Source organism: Ambystoma mexicanum, chromosome 5q (assembly GCF_040938575.1).
Source record: "Ambystoma mexicanum isolate Mex_15411 chromosome 5q, UKY_AmexF1_1, whole genome shotgun sequence".
Lineage (NCBI taxonomy): Eukaryota > Metazoa > Chordata > Amphibia > Caudata > Ambystomatidae > Ambystoma > Ambystoma mexicanum.
The window spans coordinates 83,009,981-83,030,383 of record NC_090933.1 but is presented as its reverse complement, the minus strand read 5'-3'; the positions used below and the strand labels follow the sequence as shown (position 1 = coordinate 83,030,383).

Sequence of the window (20,403 nt, the reverse complement as noted above, 5' to 3'; positions counted from 1 at the left end):
TTTATTCTATCACATCCCCTAGAATCTCATCTCTTCGATAGCCTCTATATTCTATTGTATCCCCCAGTACCTCATCTCATCCCCAGTGTCTCTGTTCTGTCGCATCCCCCGGTACCCCATCTCATCCCTAGCTTCCTTTTCATTCTATATCATCCCTATTCTATCACATCCCCCCATCTCATCCCTAGCCTCTGTATTCTATTGCATCCCCCAGTACCCCATCTCATCCCTAGCCTCCCTTTTCATTCCACTTCCTCCCTATTCTTTCACATCCCCCGGTACCCCATCTCATCCCTAGCCTCTCTTTTCTATTGCGCCCCCCGGCACCCCATCTCATCCCTAGCCTCCCTTTTCATTCTATTTCCTCCCTATTCTTTCACATCCCCGGTACTCCATCTCATCCCTTGCCTCTCTATTCTATCGCATCCCCAGGTACCCCATCTCATCCCTAGCCTCTCCATTCAATCACATTCCCTGGTCCCCCATCTCATCTCTAGCCTCTGTATTCTATCGCATCCCCTGGTACACCATCTCATCCCTAGCTTCCCTTTTCATTCTATAGCCCCTGGATTCTTTCACATCCCCCGCTACCCCATCTCATCCCTAGCCTCTGTATTCTATTGCATCACCCGTTACCCCATCTCATCCCTAGCTTCCCTTTTCATTCTATTTCCTCCCTATTCTTTCACATCCCCTGGTACCCTCTCTCATCCCTAGCCTCTCTATTCTATCACATCCCCGGGTATCTCATCCCTAGTCTCTCTATTCTATTGCATCCCCCTGTACCCCATCTCATCCCTAGCCTCTCTATTCTATCACGTCCCCTGGTACCTCATCTCATCCCTAGCCTCCGTTTTCATTCTATGTCCTCCCTATTCTTTAACATCCCCCAGTAACCCATCTCATCCCGAGCCTCTGTATTCTATCACATCCCCGGTACCTCATCTTATCCATAGCCTCTATATTCTATCGCATCCCCCGGTAGGTTTTCTTATCCCTAGCCTCTCTATTCTATCACATCCCCCAGTATCCCATCTCATCCCCAGCCTCCATTTTCATTCTATATCCTCCATATTCTACAGTATCCCATCTCATCCCTAGCCTCCCTTTTCATTCTATATCCTCCATATTCTATCACATCCCCTAGAACCCTGTCTCATCCCTAGCCTCTCTGAACTGATGGCTCTGGCCCCCATCCTCGTCAACACCAGGCATCCATGGACAGTCCTCAGAGACGAGAGAAAATCAAGCTCCCAGGAGTTTTCTCAGCAGTCTTTTTTAGTTGTAGTTACAAGAGATGCTCTGGAAAAACACTCAATATGCCTTCAACCTGCTTATATAGGCTATTTGGATGCCGCAACATCCTTGGGCAAATGACTACTTTGGTCAGAGTATGTTTCTGATAGGTACTTTTAGTCGGAGAAAAACATCTCTTCAATTTTATTGGGTGGCCTATCTGGTGTACACCAATCCCATATTAGCATAGTTGGCACTAACAATGTTCTCTGACTCATAAAACTGATGAGCTTATTTTAGACTTGGCTGGACACATTTATGAGGGTTCTAACTGTCTGCCAAGAACGCCTTCATCACATCAAAGTATACTCTTTATATGATTTTCAAGGTCCTGCCAAGTTAGTTAGTGCCTGCCTTATACTGTGGAGAAATAGATAAACTCTATTATATGGTGCCAAATAATACAGCTGGTCTCTCAAAATGATGTGCATGAAGCACATTGTGCTCTTCTCATTATAACATAGATGAATGTATCCAAGTTTCCCTTGCTTTTATCTGGCCTCATCATTGATCTTGTCTGCTTTCCCTGCCAAGTTCCATTTTTAGCTAACAATCCCAATGATCTCACTGCAAGATGCTGCCAAAGACTATCTAATGTATCAGCCTCTGTTGCTTGTCTGAAAACTCTTGGCATGAGTCATAGTTTTTCACACCTGCCTTAGAGCTGAACACCATTTTGTACTTGAGTTATTCATTTTGAAATATATTTTTGTCTGACACTGTATTCATTCTTCGGGGAGCTATTATTTATTTATTTATTTATTTATGCATCTCTCACTTTGTATACCTTATTAATAATATATCTTTATATACTCATGGTATGTGTATGATATTTAAAACACCCTTCATTTCCTGGGCCATTCTACCCCAAATATGTGCAGTGCCATGCATACTTTTTACCTTAAATAAAGGCACTATAATCCTGATTTCTGCAATAATGGAACCATTTGATCTGCCTATCATGTTATCTATACTAAGTTGAGGGGCAAGGGGTTTGCACCGCTTATACATTTCCCACCTCTGGTTGATATTCGACCAGTGTTCAATATTCAACCACCTTACCCAGTGTCCACCCTCCCCCATGTGCATTGTACCTATGCATCCCTATCTCAGTCACCCCCCTCAATGTAATGCTCACCATGGGAGGTATCATAAGACACTTCTAAAGAATCAACAGTGTCTTCAATCATATTGTATTCTCCTAATCTAAGATATATATGCATCTATTTTCTGTCAAAAGACCATTGCATATGTTTCGCCCTCTTTTAATCTTTGTATGTACGTATCCCCAAACAATAACTTTGTTTGCTTCTGTCCGGTTCCCACCCGTTACCCAATAAAATATTAAAATAACATGCACAACTAGTGATTTCAGCCATCACGAGAATCGGGAGAGATCTTTTAGAACATTTTACTAATTCCTTGAGTGAACCCACCACCCCATTTACTACTGTTCCTTCCATGTGCAACATTTTATTATTTATATATATGTTCTCCTTCCTCCCACCCCACGACACTTCCTTGGTCCCTGCCCTCTCCCCATGAACATTTAGTTTCGTCTTCATCTTATTCATCTTCCATCTGCACATCTTCCACCTGATTCTTTATTTTCCTTATTCCAAGTCCAAGGACTATCTCAAATCAGTTCATATCTTATTTTTATTTGTCCTTTGGACTGCCTTGCAGCAGGTTCAAGGGCCCCTTAATTCATAGACCAGTCTTTTTGGATTCACTGTTTTGTGACCACAGCATACTCAAACTCTCAATCTTCTGATTCACATAAAATAGTCCGTTGGGGGGGCATTACATTGTTTCTGTGGAACACAAGAATGGGGGCATTTCATAAAGAAAAATCTTCAATTTTAGTTCCAACTGGACATCTAGCAGTGTCCCTTAAAACCCCTTTCACAACAATATGGGGTTTTCTCCCTGCTTGCACGATCGGTTGCCATCAATCAATTGTAGTGCAGGTGCCTTCGTTCCATCTGTAATCTAAAAACTGGATGAGTTTCTTGAAGAATAAGTACATTTTTATCATCAGTACTGCCTCCTCAAACCTAAACCTTATAATAACCGTGTCCTTTTCCTTTAAGCACTTCTACCTCCTAAAAACAATTGCTACTGAATTCTCTCTTTTTCTAATATAATAGAATGACTGCTTCTTTCTTCCTTTCATGCACATCTTAGTGTCACCTATACTTCATATATACTGACTGATACCTGGGTGTCTCTATGGCATGAGACCATAAAGCACATATTCGCTTTTTCCTTTAATTGCCCAATTTTTTTATGGGCTCACATTCCATTATTTTTTATAGTGTACTTATTTTCTAAGTGACAAAGGAAACAATTTCTCTGTGGTTTTGTCATTCTTCACACCAGTAGAGTTGTATGTTCCACTTCTTTATGATAAAAATAATAAAAGCCAAAACATACATTACAAATATTTTAAAAAAAAAATGTAATAAAAGGATGTGATTTTCAGCCGCACTCATTCTTTCTTCTTGGTGTATCCATAGCCGGTATGGCTTCTTGCTTCCGGTAGAAACCAAAATAGAGAACCAGTCATGATAAGCTGGCAAAACGATCAGGTATTTCCTTAAAAAAATATGCCTTTGTTTTTCCTTTAACATGATGTTGCTGAGGTCTTCTCTTGGTATCCTGAGCCCAATAAAATGCAGGGTTATTTTCCTGAAAAATAAAATGATGGTGCACTTTTAGTCTCTCTTGAATTGCCATAAGTGTAGTGACAGGCAAGTTTTTTTAATCTCTGCTGGTTTTGGACCGCAGTCTCGTCTTTCTTTGCTGTATTAATTCTGTTGAGACATAATTAAAAAATGTTGTTGCCCTTCCTACACTAATTTTGCCTACCTATGGTATTTGGAAACAAGCACTGATCCTATTAAGGGCATGCAAGTGTGGCATATAGGCATACACTGTTTTGCCTATCCTTAAAGTTTCATACATTTGCCAAATGTACCCATTGGACATTTCTTATTATCAGGATTACAAAACAGTTACACCAACTTTTATCCAAACGCCTTCTTGATTCTCTTCATTAGATATGGACATATTCGCATATATGTACAATTCTGTGCTCACACCCGTTTACCCATTTCTTGGGGAAAATGCTATATTTTTAAATGGACTGTATCCCTTACTACCTTTTTTCTGTACTCACTTAGGTCTTCTTACTCCGAATAATGATCAAAAAGGTTATTCACACACTTACTGTGTCAACTAGTGCTTACCCTTCCTTTCTCTACTTGTCCACTAGTACTTACTTTTGTCCCATTGTATCGCTATACTCCACTAAGGCCATATAGACATTACTCCAGTGTTCCAAAAATGTCAATTTTCTTTTTTTCATCTGTTATACATAAATCAACATCTTCATACTTGTTACTATGTTCTTTTGTGCAACTCTACTAAAAGTTCTCCCATACTGTTAAAATCAATCTTGGCCATCCATACCTTCTTGACCTTTCATTAATCACATTTTATTTTATTAAGTATACTACACTGATCAATTTAAACAAGCACCATCCTTGGCTGCTCATTGTTTGAAAATCTGAATATTTTATCCACACCTTCCCCCATCACCCTTGTCTCACAATGTTATTTTTGTTCCTTTATGTACACCTTCTATCAACTTGTGTTTTTTTGTTGCTTTATTTATTTTGCACTTTGTATAATGCACCAAACTCTGAGGCATATGGGTGCTGTTCTAGACCATGGTTAGTACAGTAGTTACATGATTATGCATGAGAATTGATACATGGTTACATATTTACAAGTATGCTAGACAGGAAGTGAGAGGCTACAGTTAGCTCTGTGTCATAAATGTAGACAAGTGGGGTTACAGATATAGTTGGGGAGTAAGGAGATGGACATGACTTATGGTTGTGTTCCATGTGTGAAATGCCAGGTTTTCAATTAATATCCATTCATTCATTCATCATTTTTTTATTTACTTATTGTATTTATTTCACCTCCCCTGGATTGATGTCAATATTTTGGTTGGAAACTTCAGCACTTTTAGTTTTAACTGTTTATTGTTATCTTATATTAATTAGTCTAAACACAACAAAAAAGCTTATTCTTTTTATATTATAATCCCCTTACATGTGCATACTTTTATTTTGTTCCCCTATGTACATTTTACCTCCACTGTTTTACTGGATATATTGTCTTCTCTTTTTGTTACCCCTTCTGGAATTTGATGCACACTCTCCTACCTGGCCTTGCCAGTAGGAATCCTTGCCACTCTTATATGAAGCTTTATAGTGTGTACCCTTCGTATATCTTCTTTAGCTCTTAAAATCATTCCAACTCTCTTCCATTTATAGTTTCCAAAATTCCATCTACTTCTTATATCTTGTTTCAGCAAAACAGCATGTTCCTAACTGGTATTCCTTATGTAAAGTGAAAGCATCCTTTGTGTGTGTGTTTTCTCACTGCAGTATTACATTACTTCTCTGACTACCTAAATGTGTTCTTATGTGAATTGAGCCTTTGATCCTTTGATTGCCTGTACTTCCACAAGATTGTGTGTGTTTATGCATGCATGCATGTGTGTGCGTGGATGTGTGTGTGTGCGAGAATGGGGAGCCCGAAAGCCCTAAATGGTAAAGCAGCTTTAGGCAGAAACACAACGTGGTTGTTTTCTGAAATGCTAAATGCTGCAGTGTTTCTGCCTAAAGCTGTTTTCCCATTTCCGAGCCGGAGGAGCCTGAGAAACTTAGAAAGAAAAACCACAGCTTTTTCAAACACAATAACATTGTGTGCTCAATCACTGTTGCTCTGCCACTCACAACTTTTATCGCTCTTTGATATTTTTACTCAACAAACAACATATAGACTAGTCGACATTTACACATCAAAAAATACTGTGATCACCTTTTTCACTTTTGCCTCTATGTAAATACCCAGTCACGGGTTTTAGAGGTCACCTTATGCAAACCTGTTTGCATGTTACCTATTTTACTCCCGTCGGAGTGGGAGACATCTTCTTCTGAAACTCACTTTAGTGAGGACTCTTTAGGCGCTATATTTCCCATTACACAATATTTCCCATTACTCAAAAATGATCAGAACCCCATAATATGTACATGAATATGTTTTATTCATTTTCTGTTGCCTCTTTCTCCCATAATACATAGCATAATTCTCAGATGCCAGGTGTGCCATGCTGACGGTCATGAGGAGATGCCCCTGACAGAAATGAAACCATACTGCAGTTCTGTCACTCACCTTATCTTTTTCAGGCATTTCCCCCTGTCTGCCAGCACATCAGCATGATGCCTGGGTCCTTGCCCCTGAATCCTATGAAAAGACCTTAGGGGCCCACGTTTGGGCACCACATGAACTGATGGCCCTGGTCCTCATCTTCCATCAAACTCCAGGCATCCATGGACAGTCGTCAGGGACAGAGACAAGAGAAAATCAGGCGCCCAGGAGTTTTCTCAGCAGTATTTATTAGTTGTAGTTACAAGACATGCTCTGGAAAAACACTCAAAAACATTTTGCTTTCAACCTGCTAATATGGGCTATTCGGATGATGCAACATTCTTACGCAAATGACTACTTTGGTCAGAGTATGCTTCTTATAGGTCCTCTTAATCAGAGAAAAAACATCTCTTAAATTTTATTGGATGGCTTATCTGGTGTACACCAAGCCCACATTATCATAGTTGTCATCCACAATGTTCTCTGATGCACAAAACTGATAAGCTTTTTTTAAGACTTTGCTGGACACATTCATGACAGTTCTTAACTTCTACCGAGAACACCTTCATCACATCAATGTCCACACTGCATCTGATTTTCGAGGTCCTGCCAAGTTAGTTAGTGGCTTACACTGTGCAGAAATAGGTACACTCTATTATATGGTGCCAAATAATACAACTGGGCCCTGATAGATGGATTATTTGCACCAAAAAAACGGGAATTGTGCACCATTCTGCCCGCAAATCCCCATTTGTTAAACAGGGATTTGATGAATCAGCCCCCTGGTCTCTCAAAATGGTGTGCAATGAAGCACATTGTGCTCTTCTCATTATAACATAGATAAATGTATCCAACTTTCCCTTGCTTTTATCTGGCTTCATCATTAATCTTGTCTGCTTTTCCTGCCAAGTTCCAATTTTAGTTAAACCCAACTTTCTCACTGCAAGATGCTGCCAAAGACTATCTAATGTATAAGCCTCTGTTGCTTGTCTGAACACTTTTGGCTTGAGTCATAGTTTTTCACACCTGCCTTAGAACTGGACACCATTTTGAAATATATTTTTGTCTGACACTGTATTCATTCATCAGGGAGCTATTATTTATTTATTTAAGCATCTCCCACTTTGTTTCCCTTATTCATAATATATATTTATATACTCATGGTATGTGTGTGATATTTAAAACACCCTTCACTTCCCGGGTCACTCCAACCCAAATATGCGCAGTGCCATGTGCACTTTGCACCTTAAATAAAGGCAATATATTCCTGATTTCTGTAATAATATAACCATTTGATCTGCCTATCATGTTATGTATACTAGGATGAAGGGGCAGGAGTGTGCACCCTCTATGTATCACTATTCTGTCACATCCCCCAGTACCCCATCTCATCCCTAGCCTCTCTATTCTGTTGCACCACGGGTAACTCATCTCATCCCTAGGTTCTATATTCTATCTCATCCCGCTACCCCATCTCATCCCAAGCCTCCTTTTTAATTCTATATCCTCCCTATTCTATCACATCCCGGTACCCCATCTCATCCCTAGTCTCTCTATTTTATCACATCTCCCGGTACCCCACTTCATCCCTTGCCTCAGTTTTCATTCTATAGCCTCCCCACAGTACTGCATCACATCATTAGCCTCACGGAACACCACTATCTTCCACTGCAAATGTATTGTACTGATATTGTAATACTGTAAGGTAGTGTTACTGTAGTTGTGAAGACTATTTACAATGCATGTGTGTATTGTGGTGTATAAGTTACATACATAAATGCATGATGGAATGAATACCTTACCATTTGTGATGTTTACATTCAATTTCCACAGGGGGAAGAGCCCAGCACAGGTTGAACTCTGCTACTTGAACAAAGCCAAGTGGCTTGACATGTATGGTGTAGAAATGCATGTCGTTAAGGTAAGGGTTTATACAGTATCTGCCAATATTAAGGTGAAATGTTGAGAGTATTCAAAGTATTGGAGGTTAATCTCTTACCATACATAAATGGTTTTCTCAAAAAAGATTTTAAAACAGACTTGCTTGTGGGGTGTCTAGTTGATGTGAGTTGACCACGCCAACATGGGACCTTACACAATATGTACAATGTTAAGTACTTCAACCAAATATGTTTGGTTTGGACTGAATTATACGACCGGCAATTAAACAGTGATTAAACATCCCGCAACCTCTGTCCCCATTCTTCCTCCACTGCCGGGGGTCCCGCAACTGAATAATCTACCATATCTCCTCCTACCCTGTGCCCCCTCTGCCATCCTTGCCCCCTGCCCTCATCTTCACTTCCCGGCCCACTGCTTACCTTCTCAGGATGTCGCACCCCCCCCTGGGTCTTGTATTTGTGCTTGTGTTAATCTCTGCCATTCTGGAAAGGGGGCCTTTTGAAATGTTTTTGCTGAAAGTGGGCTATTCCCAAGTGCAGACATTTTAATACCATTGGACAAAAGTTAGGCTGCACAATTACTTCCTGTGAGGAAAGCTTAGGAACCCTCTTCAATACTAGCTACTGCACCACAAAATCAATTTGAATAAGTAATGCCACTAGCACTTATGTTTGTGTATGACACCCACAAGGGGTCAAATCAATAGTAATTGATCAATCTCCCTGGACGCTGGAATCACAATATCCACCACCAACCGAACTGCCCATTTCACAGCTCCTCTGAAGCGACAAAAAATGCCTCTCTTTATAAACAGTAGCAAATCCAAACTCAGGATGCATCTACAGTCAAGTTTGGTATTGTTAAAACAAAATACAGCTCCAGAATGACTCATGAGGAGGAGGCATAGTTTTGTTTCAGTGGTGGTCTGGATCATACCCACCAAGCGGGTGGGGGATCTTGGATGTTACTAGAACGTTATTGATAGAAGCACTTCAATATGCATCTCTATATTAGCACTATGTTTATAAGTAGTCATTTGGCAGATGGCTCAGATGTGGTCTTTACAAAGAATCACTGACATTGCAAACCTCTCACCATACCTGCAGCCCATACTAGTGGTACCTCTTGGATGAACCTGGATGGTCCATGGTCGATTTTGTATGAGAGGGACAGCCCATCTACTCTGACTACCCATGTGTGCTGGTGGTGGTAATTCATTCAGATAACCACATCTGCTTTGATTTGCCCTGGCCCTTAATGCTAATGTCATTGAAAGGCCTTGAAATTCTGTAGCTTGCCAAAATGGGGCAGTGCTATGGATGGCTTAGCATCACCTTCTGCTTTCCAGCTATCATTGCCTGTATCATCCCTAACAGTCGGATATGATGAGTGGGCCTTTCATTCTGCATCAATGTTAAGGTATCCATGAGCTTCTTAGGCCACATGCAAAAGTCACTGGATCAATCCCATTGCTACAAAGAGGTTAGATCTCTTTGATAGAAGCCTACATTCCATAAGAATATACCTTTTTATATCTTCAGTCCTGCTGCCTGCACCACTCCATGTAGATTATCCCTCCCCTAAAACTGAGCATTCACACAGACTCCATGTCATCCTTCCTTATATTTGTTTTACTGACCAAATCTGATGTTGCCTTCCTGTACCACCTACTCACTAATTTTTAAAGTTGTTGGTTTAACTGCTAAGCTCCCTTTAACAACCCCTCAGCACAACTTGTCCTCCCGATGGCATCCTTTGTTCCCAAGAGTATCTGTGATCTGCTCCCATGTTATTTCTTACTCCTTATGCCACCTATAATCTCCTGGGTTGCCCAATGGCCACCCCTAATCCAGTAAACTCTAAACGTCTTCCTTATCGGCTTAACCTCCATTGCTGTTGGGTTATAGCCAGAATTTCACACCTTGGCCAATTTGCCTCTCCCAAAACCCCTCTTCCGATTTTGAGGAGCCCCTTCCTTAGCAGCTGTCACTGAGTTAATCCTGCTGCACATATGTTCACCTTTCCTGCCTCCCACCCCCCCCCCACTGTGACCACACACATACACTGCTTGTAATTCTATTTGGATGCATGCCCTGCACCACCTACACTCCTCAATGTTATCTATGATCAGAGTGACGTCATCATATGCTTGCTTCACACCAGATGAGGCCTTGTATCCTTCCATCCTACTACATCCACTCCAGCGAAGCATATGTTGGTGCAGCCCGTGTTAGGCAGAATTATATGCAGTACTCTTTGGGAACATCACACACAATTAAGACTACAAGTGACAGTACAAATTCACCTTTGGTACAAGCCTGCACTACACGGTTAAAGTGGTAGCGATGTCTGAGCAGCCAAACTTACCTCAAGAGTAAGTAAGCAGTATCAGATAGTTACACAAAGGACAGCAATTACTCTGATTCAGGCAAACACTGACTCAAGGTTTTCAAGTAAAAGAATATACATTTATTTCACTCTTCAGTTGTATAACATTACACTATTGTAAGAAGTCTAAAAATCACAATCTTAATACACCACACCACTTCCCTTAAATTCCAGACAAGTTAAACTCACAAAATGAAGTGGGAGCAAAATGGCACTCTAGCAATTTAAAAGGGAGGGAAAAACAACGTTAATAGAAATTAAATCACACCAATAGGTAAGTCTTCAGGGCAATTGAACAAGAGGAACTACAGTGATAGAATCAGGTAGAAAAGGCTTAGGGCCAAAGTCAATGGGTCAAAAGTCTTTTGCTCAAGATCACACAGTTCAGGGTAGTTCGCGGTAAAGTTCGTGTCACGGATTCCGGACGAGGTTGGTTGACAGAAAAGTTAGTTCAAAGAGAAGAGAAGGACAAGCCCTCGGATTGGAGAAAGATTTCAAGCACTTTTACCACGGCACAACGAAACGAACAACCGGATTTGCACAGTACCTTAAAACGGAGAGGAAGCTGTAGCTGAGGCGGACGTTCCTGGTAGTTCCTGCAGGGTCACGGTTCCTGAAGTGACTGTCGGACTGACAAGAAGTAGGAAGACTGGAGGGTCCTGCACTACCCAGTGAAGAAACCAGCAGCAGAGCAAAGCAACGGATAAAAGGTGCGCTCCTTAAAACTCAAGCAGGGTCCGACCTTCTTGGCTATCAGGCCCACTGTAGCTCTGTACAGAGAATTTGATCAGAGTAGGGGGTCCTGGCTTGCAGTGTGGGTGAACTTGTTGGTCCCACCAGCTCAAGGGAAGAAGTTTCCTGGAGGATCTTCTCTGTCGTCGGATTCTGGAGATTCAGACCTGCAGCAGGGCTTCGCTGGGTGGTTCAGTCGTTTTAGGGGTCCTCTTCCATCAGCTCCTCATTGGTTCTTTCGTTCCAGTGGCTACTCTGCCTTTCCTGTTCCAGAGACCTGCTTTATATGCAGCTTTCCCCCATTCATACAGCCTGGCTGTCAATCACACAGCAGGGTGGCTGCCTGGCAAGGACAGTCCCCTCAGCCAATCAAACAGGAGTGCGACTTGGGTTACCAAGGGAACCCACGGCAGGGGTCCGAAGATCCCTTCCTCACATCCTGCCTACCCAGACTTTCAGATGCCTTAAGGAGGGCTTCTGTGCAGAAGCCCGCGAAAAGACGGCAAACAAAGGAATCATCCCCAGTTTGGCATGCAAAGTAAAACACGAGAAAGACTTTAATAAAAAGAAATGGCCAATAAACCCAACCGGAGCCAAAATAAAATGTATTTGGTCAAGCGGGTTTATGTTCGAGGCTAATATAATATCCTAAAACAATACCATGGTTATATAAGATAACCGCGGTGGAAAAGTTAGGGTAGTTACCACTGCCACCAGCCAAGTCTTGATGTAAAGGAAGTGAAACAATGCTCCAAGAGAGACAGACCCAAAGGGATAGGAATTAACCCTTTCCAATACTCCATGTAAGATGGGGTGTACTGGGTCTGTGGTTTAAAGTGACTAAAATAAAGTTAATGGCAACTTTACCTTTTCTGGGGGACAGTAGTCAGCCCCAGAAAATTGAGTCAGGTGGAAGTCTCAAAAACAACCCTGTGTCACTGCACTGAAGGTGCTGTGTAACACACATGAAAAATATGAGGCCATGGAGTAGGTGAGGCTCCAGTGCCCAAGATCACACAAAAAGTGAAAACACACACAACAAAACGCATGTAAGAGTGGGAAAAAGTCTCACACTCTTACCAGGTGAAAACAATAAACCCTAGAAATCCAGCAAAGCTGCTGAGGGACTCATTAGGTAAGGGAAATCAGCCATTTATGAGAATTCTCCCTAACAGCCTGTTATATAAAAAATACCTCGCATTGCAAGGCGATTTCAGAGTGCAGACACTTGAATTCTATACTGAAAAGTTATTGAAATTAAAGAATAAAGTTGCTGAGAAAAAAATGAAACGTTGCACAATAAAAATAACGTGAAAATGTAAGAAACAAAGAGTAAGAAGAGAGATCAGGCATATAAGAGGAAAACGAGAATGAATAAAGCCAACCTTGTTGGAACCTGCAATGCAGTTAATTATGATGGGGACATCCTCCCGTTTTTCCATTAAGAATGCAGGAATATAACTTTAAAAAATACTTTTTAGTAAGCTCAATCACTCGTGTGTTTATAGATGCATACACAAGCATGTCTTTACAAATTGCTCATCAATATCCTCTCGGTAATTAGCAACTAGCACTAACTTCAGAACTTTCGATCCCTGTCCAGATGAACTTCTTATACATGGAGTCTCAACCAGCTCTGCCATCTGACTTAGTACAGAACAGTACAAAGTCAAAGAGCTGGTGGAATGTTTGTATCGAGCTTAGGAGGAATGCACTTTCCTGTAATGTAATTGGTCCACCTTCCCTTGCACCCCTCTCTCCTCAACTCCGAGTCCTACTACGGCTCCCCTGCTCCTCCCAACCATAGGACTGCATGTCATTGCACTACAGGTACCATTCTTTGTTTTTTTTTAAACTTTACATTTCATTTATTTTATTTATTGGGTATTTATAATGCTCCTATACAGCAACATGTGTTTCAAGGTGCAACAAGACAAGAGCATGGGGGGTGAGAGGCCAGGAATTAACAAAAAACTGTCCTACGGGGCATTTTGTCATTCGGAACATGCATGTGCAGTTAACAGGTGCAGTTAACAGGTGCAGGGGTGTGGGCAGAAGGATTATTCTAATTGGGAAACCCACGTCATTATATTCACTCACATTTTTCGAGAGGATAATCCTCTAATTTCCATTCCCGGGGACCCATACCCCTCATGCTTTTACCCAAACACATTGTTTTAGTTTTCATTTCATCAATCATCATGGAGTTCTTAGCTGCATACTGAACCAAGGCATTTAATGAACGCTGGAGCCCAATGCACATTTGATCAAATATCATCCGCGTATGCAAGCCACAGCACTTATACCCCATTGATTTTAGGTGGAAAATGTTGTGTATTAATTAACACACTGTCCAAGTCAGCAGTATACAAATTATATGAAACAGGTGCTAGGCCACATCCTTGTTTTAGACACAGGTCCAAGTACCACAGGATTTAGTATATACACCAGCAGTATTACTTCGAACTGTAATGGAGGTATCTTTATATAGTTGTTGGATAAAGTATAGTAAAGTACTACCTATGCTCCAGTCCTGAAGCTTGCTGAAGAGGAGTGGACGAGAAACAAGATTGAACACCTTACTAAAATCAATATAACAACAATACAAATTTGGTTTTAATTTAATATAAGTTTCCGCAATTAGATATTGCAGTACCGAGATATTAATAATTGTGCTGTGCAATTTACGGAAACGAGTTGAAAATTGCTCAAAAGCTTATTTGTCTTCCACCAAGCTGGTCATTTTTTAAAAGGCTGGAGTCGTTCATTGCCAGTAAGCGATCGTTAGTAAGGTCCAATCTGTCCCTCCTTTTAAATATTGGCACCAACACACAACTGCGCCAGCTAGCTGGTATCAAACCAGTTTGTTGAAAAGGATTATACTATTTATTTAATATTTTAGCCCTGTGGTCCAGATCTGCCTTCATCACGGCGTTGGGTATACCATCCGAGCCTGGGGCACGGGACGTCTATAGTTTAGTAATAATATTCGCTATTGAGTCTTTATCAATATCCAATTTTGAAGATTTAAAATCCTCAAACTGCAAAATCATTTTCCAACGATTTGGGGTCAAATCATTATATAGATCTGCAATCTATGCACACCATTCATATTCCGGACTGGATTTAGCTCCAAAGGTTAAAGTCTCTTTCTATATTAATTGATGTGAGACCAACATTTATGGGTGTTGTGTGTTTTAAGCCATCCAAACAACATTGGCCAGTGTTTTGCTTCATCGTGGCCACTTGTGGAGATCCCGCACTTAAGTTCTCCAGACCCTTGCAAAAGTAATCATTGGACTCAGATAGGCACAAAATCACACATAACACATTAGCGATGGTTATAAGAAAATGGTGCGATATAGGCCCTTTATTCATGCATGATAAACAGAAATAATAAACACATTATTGGTTATATATAAAGAAAAGGTAAAAAAAGACTTCACTGTTAAGATCGCCATGGGAGACACCTTCATTTCGGCCACAACAACACTGCTTAGTCCCACAGCAGGTAGGCAAAGAGATTGTTCTAACGGGATCTGTAGCAGAGAGTCCTTCCATCCAGCGAGACTGCAACACCTGGGGTCCAACTTCTAACTCTGAACTCCAAGAGGAAAACCCTCGTCTGTTATGGGGGATACTTTTGATCCCCGCCCCTCATGGTTACCAAGCTGCCCTCGGCCGAAGAGCAGACAAAAAGCATGAGGCATAAACAGAGTGGAATATTCCTGTTAGAAGCAGAAAAAGGCCATCTTCCCTCCTTGCTGTCGTTCCCACTGCACCTTATCACTTCACCTGCAGAGTGCTCCAACTCCCTTTCTAGCTTGCCCTTCGGCGGACAATACAATAACTATTCTCCTCAGCTCCATCATCTGACATAAATATGTGACTTTGTCTCTGCAGCAGAAATACATGTTTGCTAGCTGAGCCCAGGAAAACGTGGGCTCTCATTACTGTTTTCCTGCAGTAAATGTAAGTGAATATCTAAGACGGCCGCGCATCGGCTCCTTGTTTTCTGGCTCATTTAGGTCATGCACTACAGCCACTTAGCCGTATTCACAGATCTTTTATTCTGCTTATTCATGCTTCATATTCATATTGTCGCTCTAAACAGTATCTCTCCTAATTCGTGTTTGTGATTTAAGATATATTTGTTTGTGTTCTGCCACCTGGGGGTCAAAAAGGACTTTTTTCTTTACCCCATTACAATTTATCCTTTTTTTTTGCTGTTGGGGCTAATACGTCCCATTCTTGTTCTGAGCATGTGCTCAAGCACCCAATTGGATGAGTGGAGAGCTGCATATAGGACGTTGTAAGGCTGATTTAAGGATGCATTTATTTTTCTAATCTCAGTTTCCGACCAATTAAATCAATTTCCCCAAATTCATTCATCATGACATAATCAGTAAGTGATGTCTATGTATATATGAATATGTAATCCTGTGCTGATCATTTTGATGTTCAAATTCATTGTTTTCTATGAGAAATTCAAATGTAAGTATTTGAAGTACCTTCGATCAAAAGTCCCTTTTCAGTGAGCATGTATGATGTCTACGATTGGTGACATTGGTTCAGCCCAGTAGCTCGATGACCCAGGGCATTCATTTCTCATTGATCCTCTCCTAGAGGACAGTGGTACGGTGCCCTGACAAGTTGTAGCGTTCAACGTTCGCCTGCAGACAGAAGTGCATCAGGCCATCAGTCTCCAATGCGCTATTTGAGATGAAAGAAAACAGTGTTTCGGATAGTTCAAGCATTTCTGTTATTATTTTTGTTGGGCCTAGGGCCGTCCTTCCCTCTCTCTCTTGTCTGACCAGGACCCTCCTCTCTAACTCAGCCATCCGTAACCCCCGGTTAGTTCTCCTAAATGTTAACCCTCAATGCATGGGTCTGCACCCTTTGGATCTCCAGATGATTTGGACCACAACTACCATCAGCCCCTAGTCATAGTCCAAAACATGTGGAGAGCCACAAGTTGCAGACCCTTGCCCTACTGTGTCTGATATTCTCTTCTGCTATATGCAGGTCATCTCTGGGACTTCACAACTGTCCCTACTCTATGGTATTGTTTATTTGTAGAGCACCTTTACACATGCAAGTGTTTGAAAGCGCTCAAGGAGGGTGGGAACAGGGGAACAAAAAGCTGTCGCTCAGACCCCTTGAAATTCGGAGACGATACTAGACTGCACAGGCAGAGTAAGTGCGTAAAATACATTTAACATTTTGAGATAATGCAAATAAGTCTGACTGCAATTCTGCAGTTTTACCAGTGCATTTAGGGGGTGGAGACAAGGGAGAACAGAGAGATGATCTGTAGGCATGGTGCGTATGGATCGTGCAAGTGCACAGACGGTCACAGGGGGAAGGGGATCCAAGTGCACCCAGTCAGTGGAGACTGGGGTAAGTGCAGAAAGAGCCACTCTCTAGGGTTAATTATCAAGTGAAGTGAGTGTGGGTGGAGTTTAGGACCCTGGGGCTAGCGTGAAAGAGGACTGGCGGGGGTGCCAGGGACCTGTGAGATTCTGAGGTACGCCAGGCAGCCAGTCAGCAAGCTGTAGGGAAGAGGCGGGAGAGAGGGAAAGAACAGAAAACTAGGTTAGCAGGGTAGAGGGAGAGAGGAGGAAGTGTAGATGAGGAAGGTCTTGAGTTTCCAGAACTTAAGACTATCAGGCTAAAGACAGAGGACGGCAGGGAGGCTATTCCAGAGGGAGGCACCTGCTGAGGATAAGGGTCTCCCTCCACATTCCAAATCTCTGTTTGGAGACCCGGCTCACTCGCAGATGGTGGGAGGTAGAAGAGGGGAGGGCTCGTGTGGGACAGTATTTTGGTAGGCGTTTTGCAGGTAGGCAGGTCCTGTGTCCCAGAAAGCCTTGTGAATAATGCATAGGGTCCTGAATTTGATCCTTGCTGCCACGGGAGCCAGTGAAGGGATTTCAGCGCCGGAGAGATGCGGTCCCAAGGCTTGAAGCCAAGGACAGGTCTTGCGGTTCTGTTCTGGATGAGTTGCAGAGGGCGCAGGGCAGCAGAAGGGAGGTTGAGGTAAAAGGATATTGCACTAGTCCAGCCTAGAGTGAACTAGGGCTGTGGAGATAGTGAGCCACTGGGGGAAAGTGCGAAAAGGCAGAGTACCTCTGAGAAGGTGTAGCTGATAGTTAGATTTTTTAGAGATGTCTGAAATGTGGAAGGTGGAGGAGTGAGTGGAGTCAAAAATGACCCCAAGGTTTCTTGCCTAGCAGGTGGAGGCGGGCGCAGGACCAAGGAAGGCCAGCCAGAGTGAAAGCGGGAGCAGGGGTCCCAATGCGAGCGATCTCAGAATTACTGGCGTTGAGGCAGAGGTCGTTTGCAGCACACCATGACTGAATAGTGGACAGTTAGATATGAGCGAGGAGGAGGAAGCGGCAGAGGGTAGCCTGAAAGATAGTTGCATGTCATCCGCGTAACACTGAAAGTTAGAGGTAAAGGTGTTAATCACACGTGCTAGGGCAGCCATATAGACGTTAAAGAACCAGAGTCATAAGTTACATCCCTGGAGAAAGCCCCAGGCAGAGAGAGCTATAGTCGAGAGGAAGGCTCTGAGTTCCACCTGGGATGTGCGGTCGGAGAGAAAGGAAAAGGAAGTTAACCACGCGAGAGCCTGACCTGTGATTCACAGGGTGTCACAGAGATGTGCAATCAGGATGTTGTGGTTAACCGTGTCAACGGCAGAGGAGAGGTCAAGGCGAATGAGGACAGAGGGGAGTGTTAGTGTCAAGATTTGCAAGCAGATCTTCTAGCAAAGGTTAGTGTTCTAATGTGAGTTGGTTAGTGCCTTGCACTTACACTAGTAACCCGGCTGGAACAGTCAGGCCCGTTAACCTATTCTCTACTCTCACCACTAATCCCTTAAACATACTCCTCCCTCCAGTTCTCTGTCCCTCAGATGTTGCACTCCTCACCTCCACCCTTTGATGTAGCCATTCCTCCCACTCCCTTTCTCTATTCCTTCCTATTCCTAGTGACCTTCACACTCCTCCTCCAACTACTACCCTCCTCCCCTCACTACTACCCTCCTCCACTTCCCACTACTACCCTCCTCCTTTTTTAAAAATGTTATTTATTGTGCATTTAGCCAAACCCATTTGACTTTTTACACATTCAACATGTAAAAACAATCATAAGAAATAAAACGACATACATCATAATTACAATAATTTTATTAATCTTTTGTACATGAAAACATGAAAGAGAAACAATTATAAAAAGGGATGGAAAGAGACGATACGATGATTTACATCATTCATCAATAAACTGTACTATGTTCCCTACAAGCCAGCTGTCATCAAGTACATTCCCTTATCTTCCACTAAAGGTAAAACCTAAATCATTCACCATCAACTTCCAATTATCTACTCAGCTGTCACTTTTTGTTGTGAGATTGAGGACCGTCACAATATGTACCACTTCTGACGTTAGTAACACTTCATTACGTGAAACAAGCCTTTCCCAGAAAGTGAGGGATTCTAACGTGTCAATATTATGGACAAAGCTACTTAATCTCAAGACCCTCAAGGCCCGAGTTCCCGGACAATCTATCATCACATGTTTGATTGTGTGCTTAGCCTTCAATTCACAACCCTGACAGATATCCTACGGAAAAGTTATCATGTCTCTCACATGCCGAATTTCCAAGGTTGGCAGTATATTCAACCTTAATCTGAGAAAGTCCGCCCTCACACTTTGGTCTGGTGACCTTCTTAAATAGGTGGGTAGTGAGGATCTGGATTTATGAAAGAGCGACCAGGAGGCGGACAGCTTTAGAGTTCTCATTTGCTTAATGGTTCGAATCCAATTGCCTTCTTTAACTTTTCCCTTAGATTTTACGGGATTATACATCGGGGTATCAATGTCTGAGTCCAGGTTTGACAGAATCCCAGCTACTCTCCCCCTTAAAAGAAAGCCATTATCATTTGTTTGTGCCTGAGCTGACATATCCTCATATAGAGATAGAGGGGGCGGATCAAGAATTGTCTATAAGTGGAAACCCACCTCCATTCCATCCAATGGAGAGATGTCAAGCCCAGTTCAAAGCTCCTCCTCTTCCCCCTACCATCCTCTTCCCCACTATTATCCTCGTGACACTACTATCCTCCTCTTGCCACTACTATCATCTTCTTCCCACTACTACATTCCCTCGCCTCTGACTACTACCTTCCCCCACTACTAGCCCTCCTCCCCCCACTACCTTTCTTCTCCTTCTAGTACTACCCTCCTCCTCCTCCCACTACTACCCTCTTCTTCCTATTACCCTCCTCATCTTGCTCCTCACAGCGTCCTTCCACTTCTCTGCTCCTCCTCCCTCCACTTCTTCCCTCCTCCTTCCACAACTACCCTCCTCCTCACACTACTACCCTCCTCCTCTCACTACTACCTTCCTCCTCCCACTGCTACCCTCTTCTTCCTACGCATACCCTCCTTCTGTCGCTACTCTCCTCCTCTTCCTTCTACCCTCCTCCTTCCACTGCTAGACTCTTCTTCACTACTACACTTCTCCTCCCACTACTATATTCCTCCTTCACAGCTACACAAACACCCTTCTGTCACTCTGTACCAAGCCCTTCACATTCACTCCTTACACTAACTTTTTCTACTCGCTTGCCACACACCCACGCACATTCATAATGCTGTGTTAAGTCCGAATCAGTAGGTGGACAAGATGTCACTGTGTAAGATAATTATTTTATTGGTATTTTATGGTATGGTATTGTTTATTTATTTATATTGAATCACAAAACTAACCAATCTCTATACTTTTCAGCCTTACCCCTAAGGAAAGAATTAGTCCAAAAGGGTGCTCGTTGGAATGTCTTCCCAAAAATG

General features: G+C 42.4%; 1 protein-coding gene across 1 annotated transcript in view; it reads left to right on the top strand.

Moving 5' to 3' along the window:
• The window catches only part of EPB41L4B (erythrocyte membrane protein band 4.1 like 4B), a 950,447-nt gene that overhangs the window by 808,948 nt on the left and 121,096 nt on the right, over nucleotides 1-20,403 (top strand). Inside the window, exon 8 of the mRNA XM_069620555.1 lies at nucleotides 8,359-8,446. Coding sequence (XP_069476656.1) covers nucleotides 8,359-8,446 — 88 coding nt within the window. The remainder of the gene's footprint in view (nucleotides 1-8,358; nucleotides 8,447-20,403) is intronic.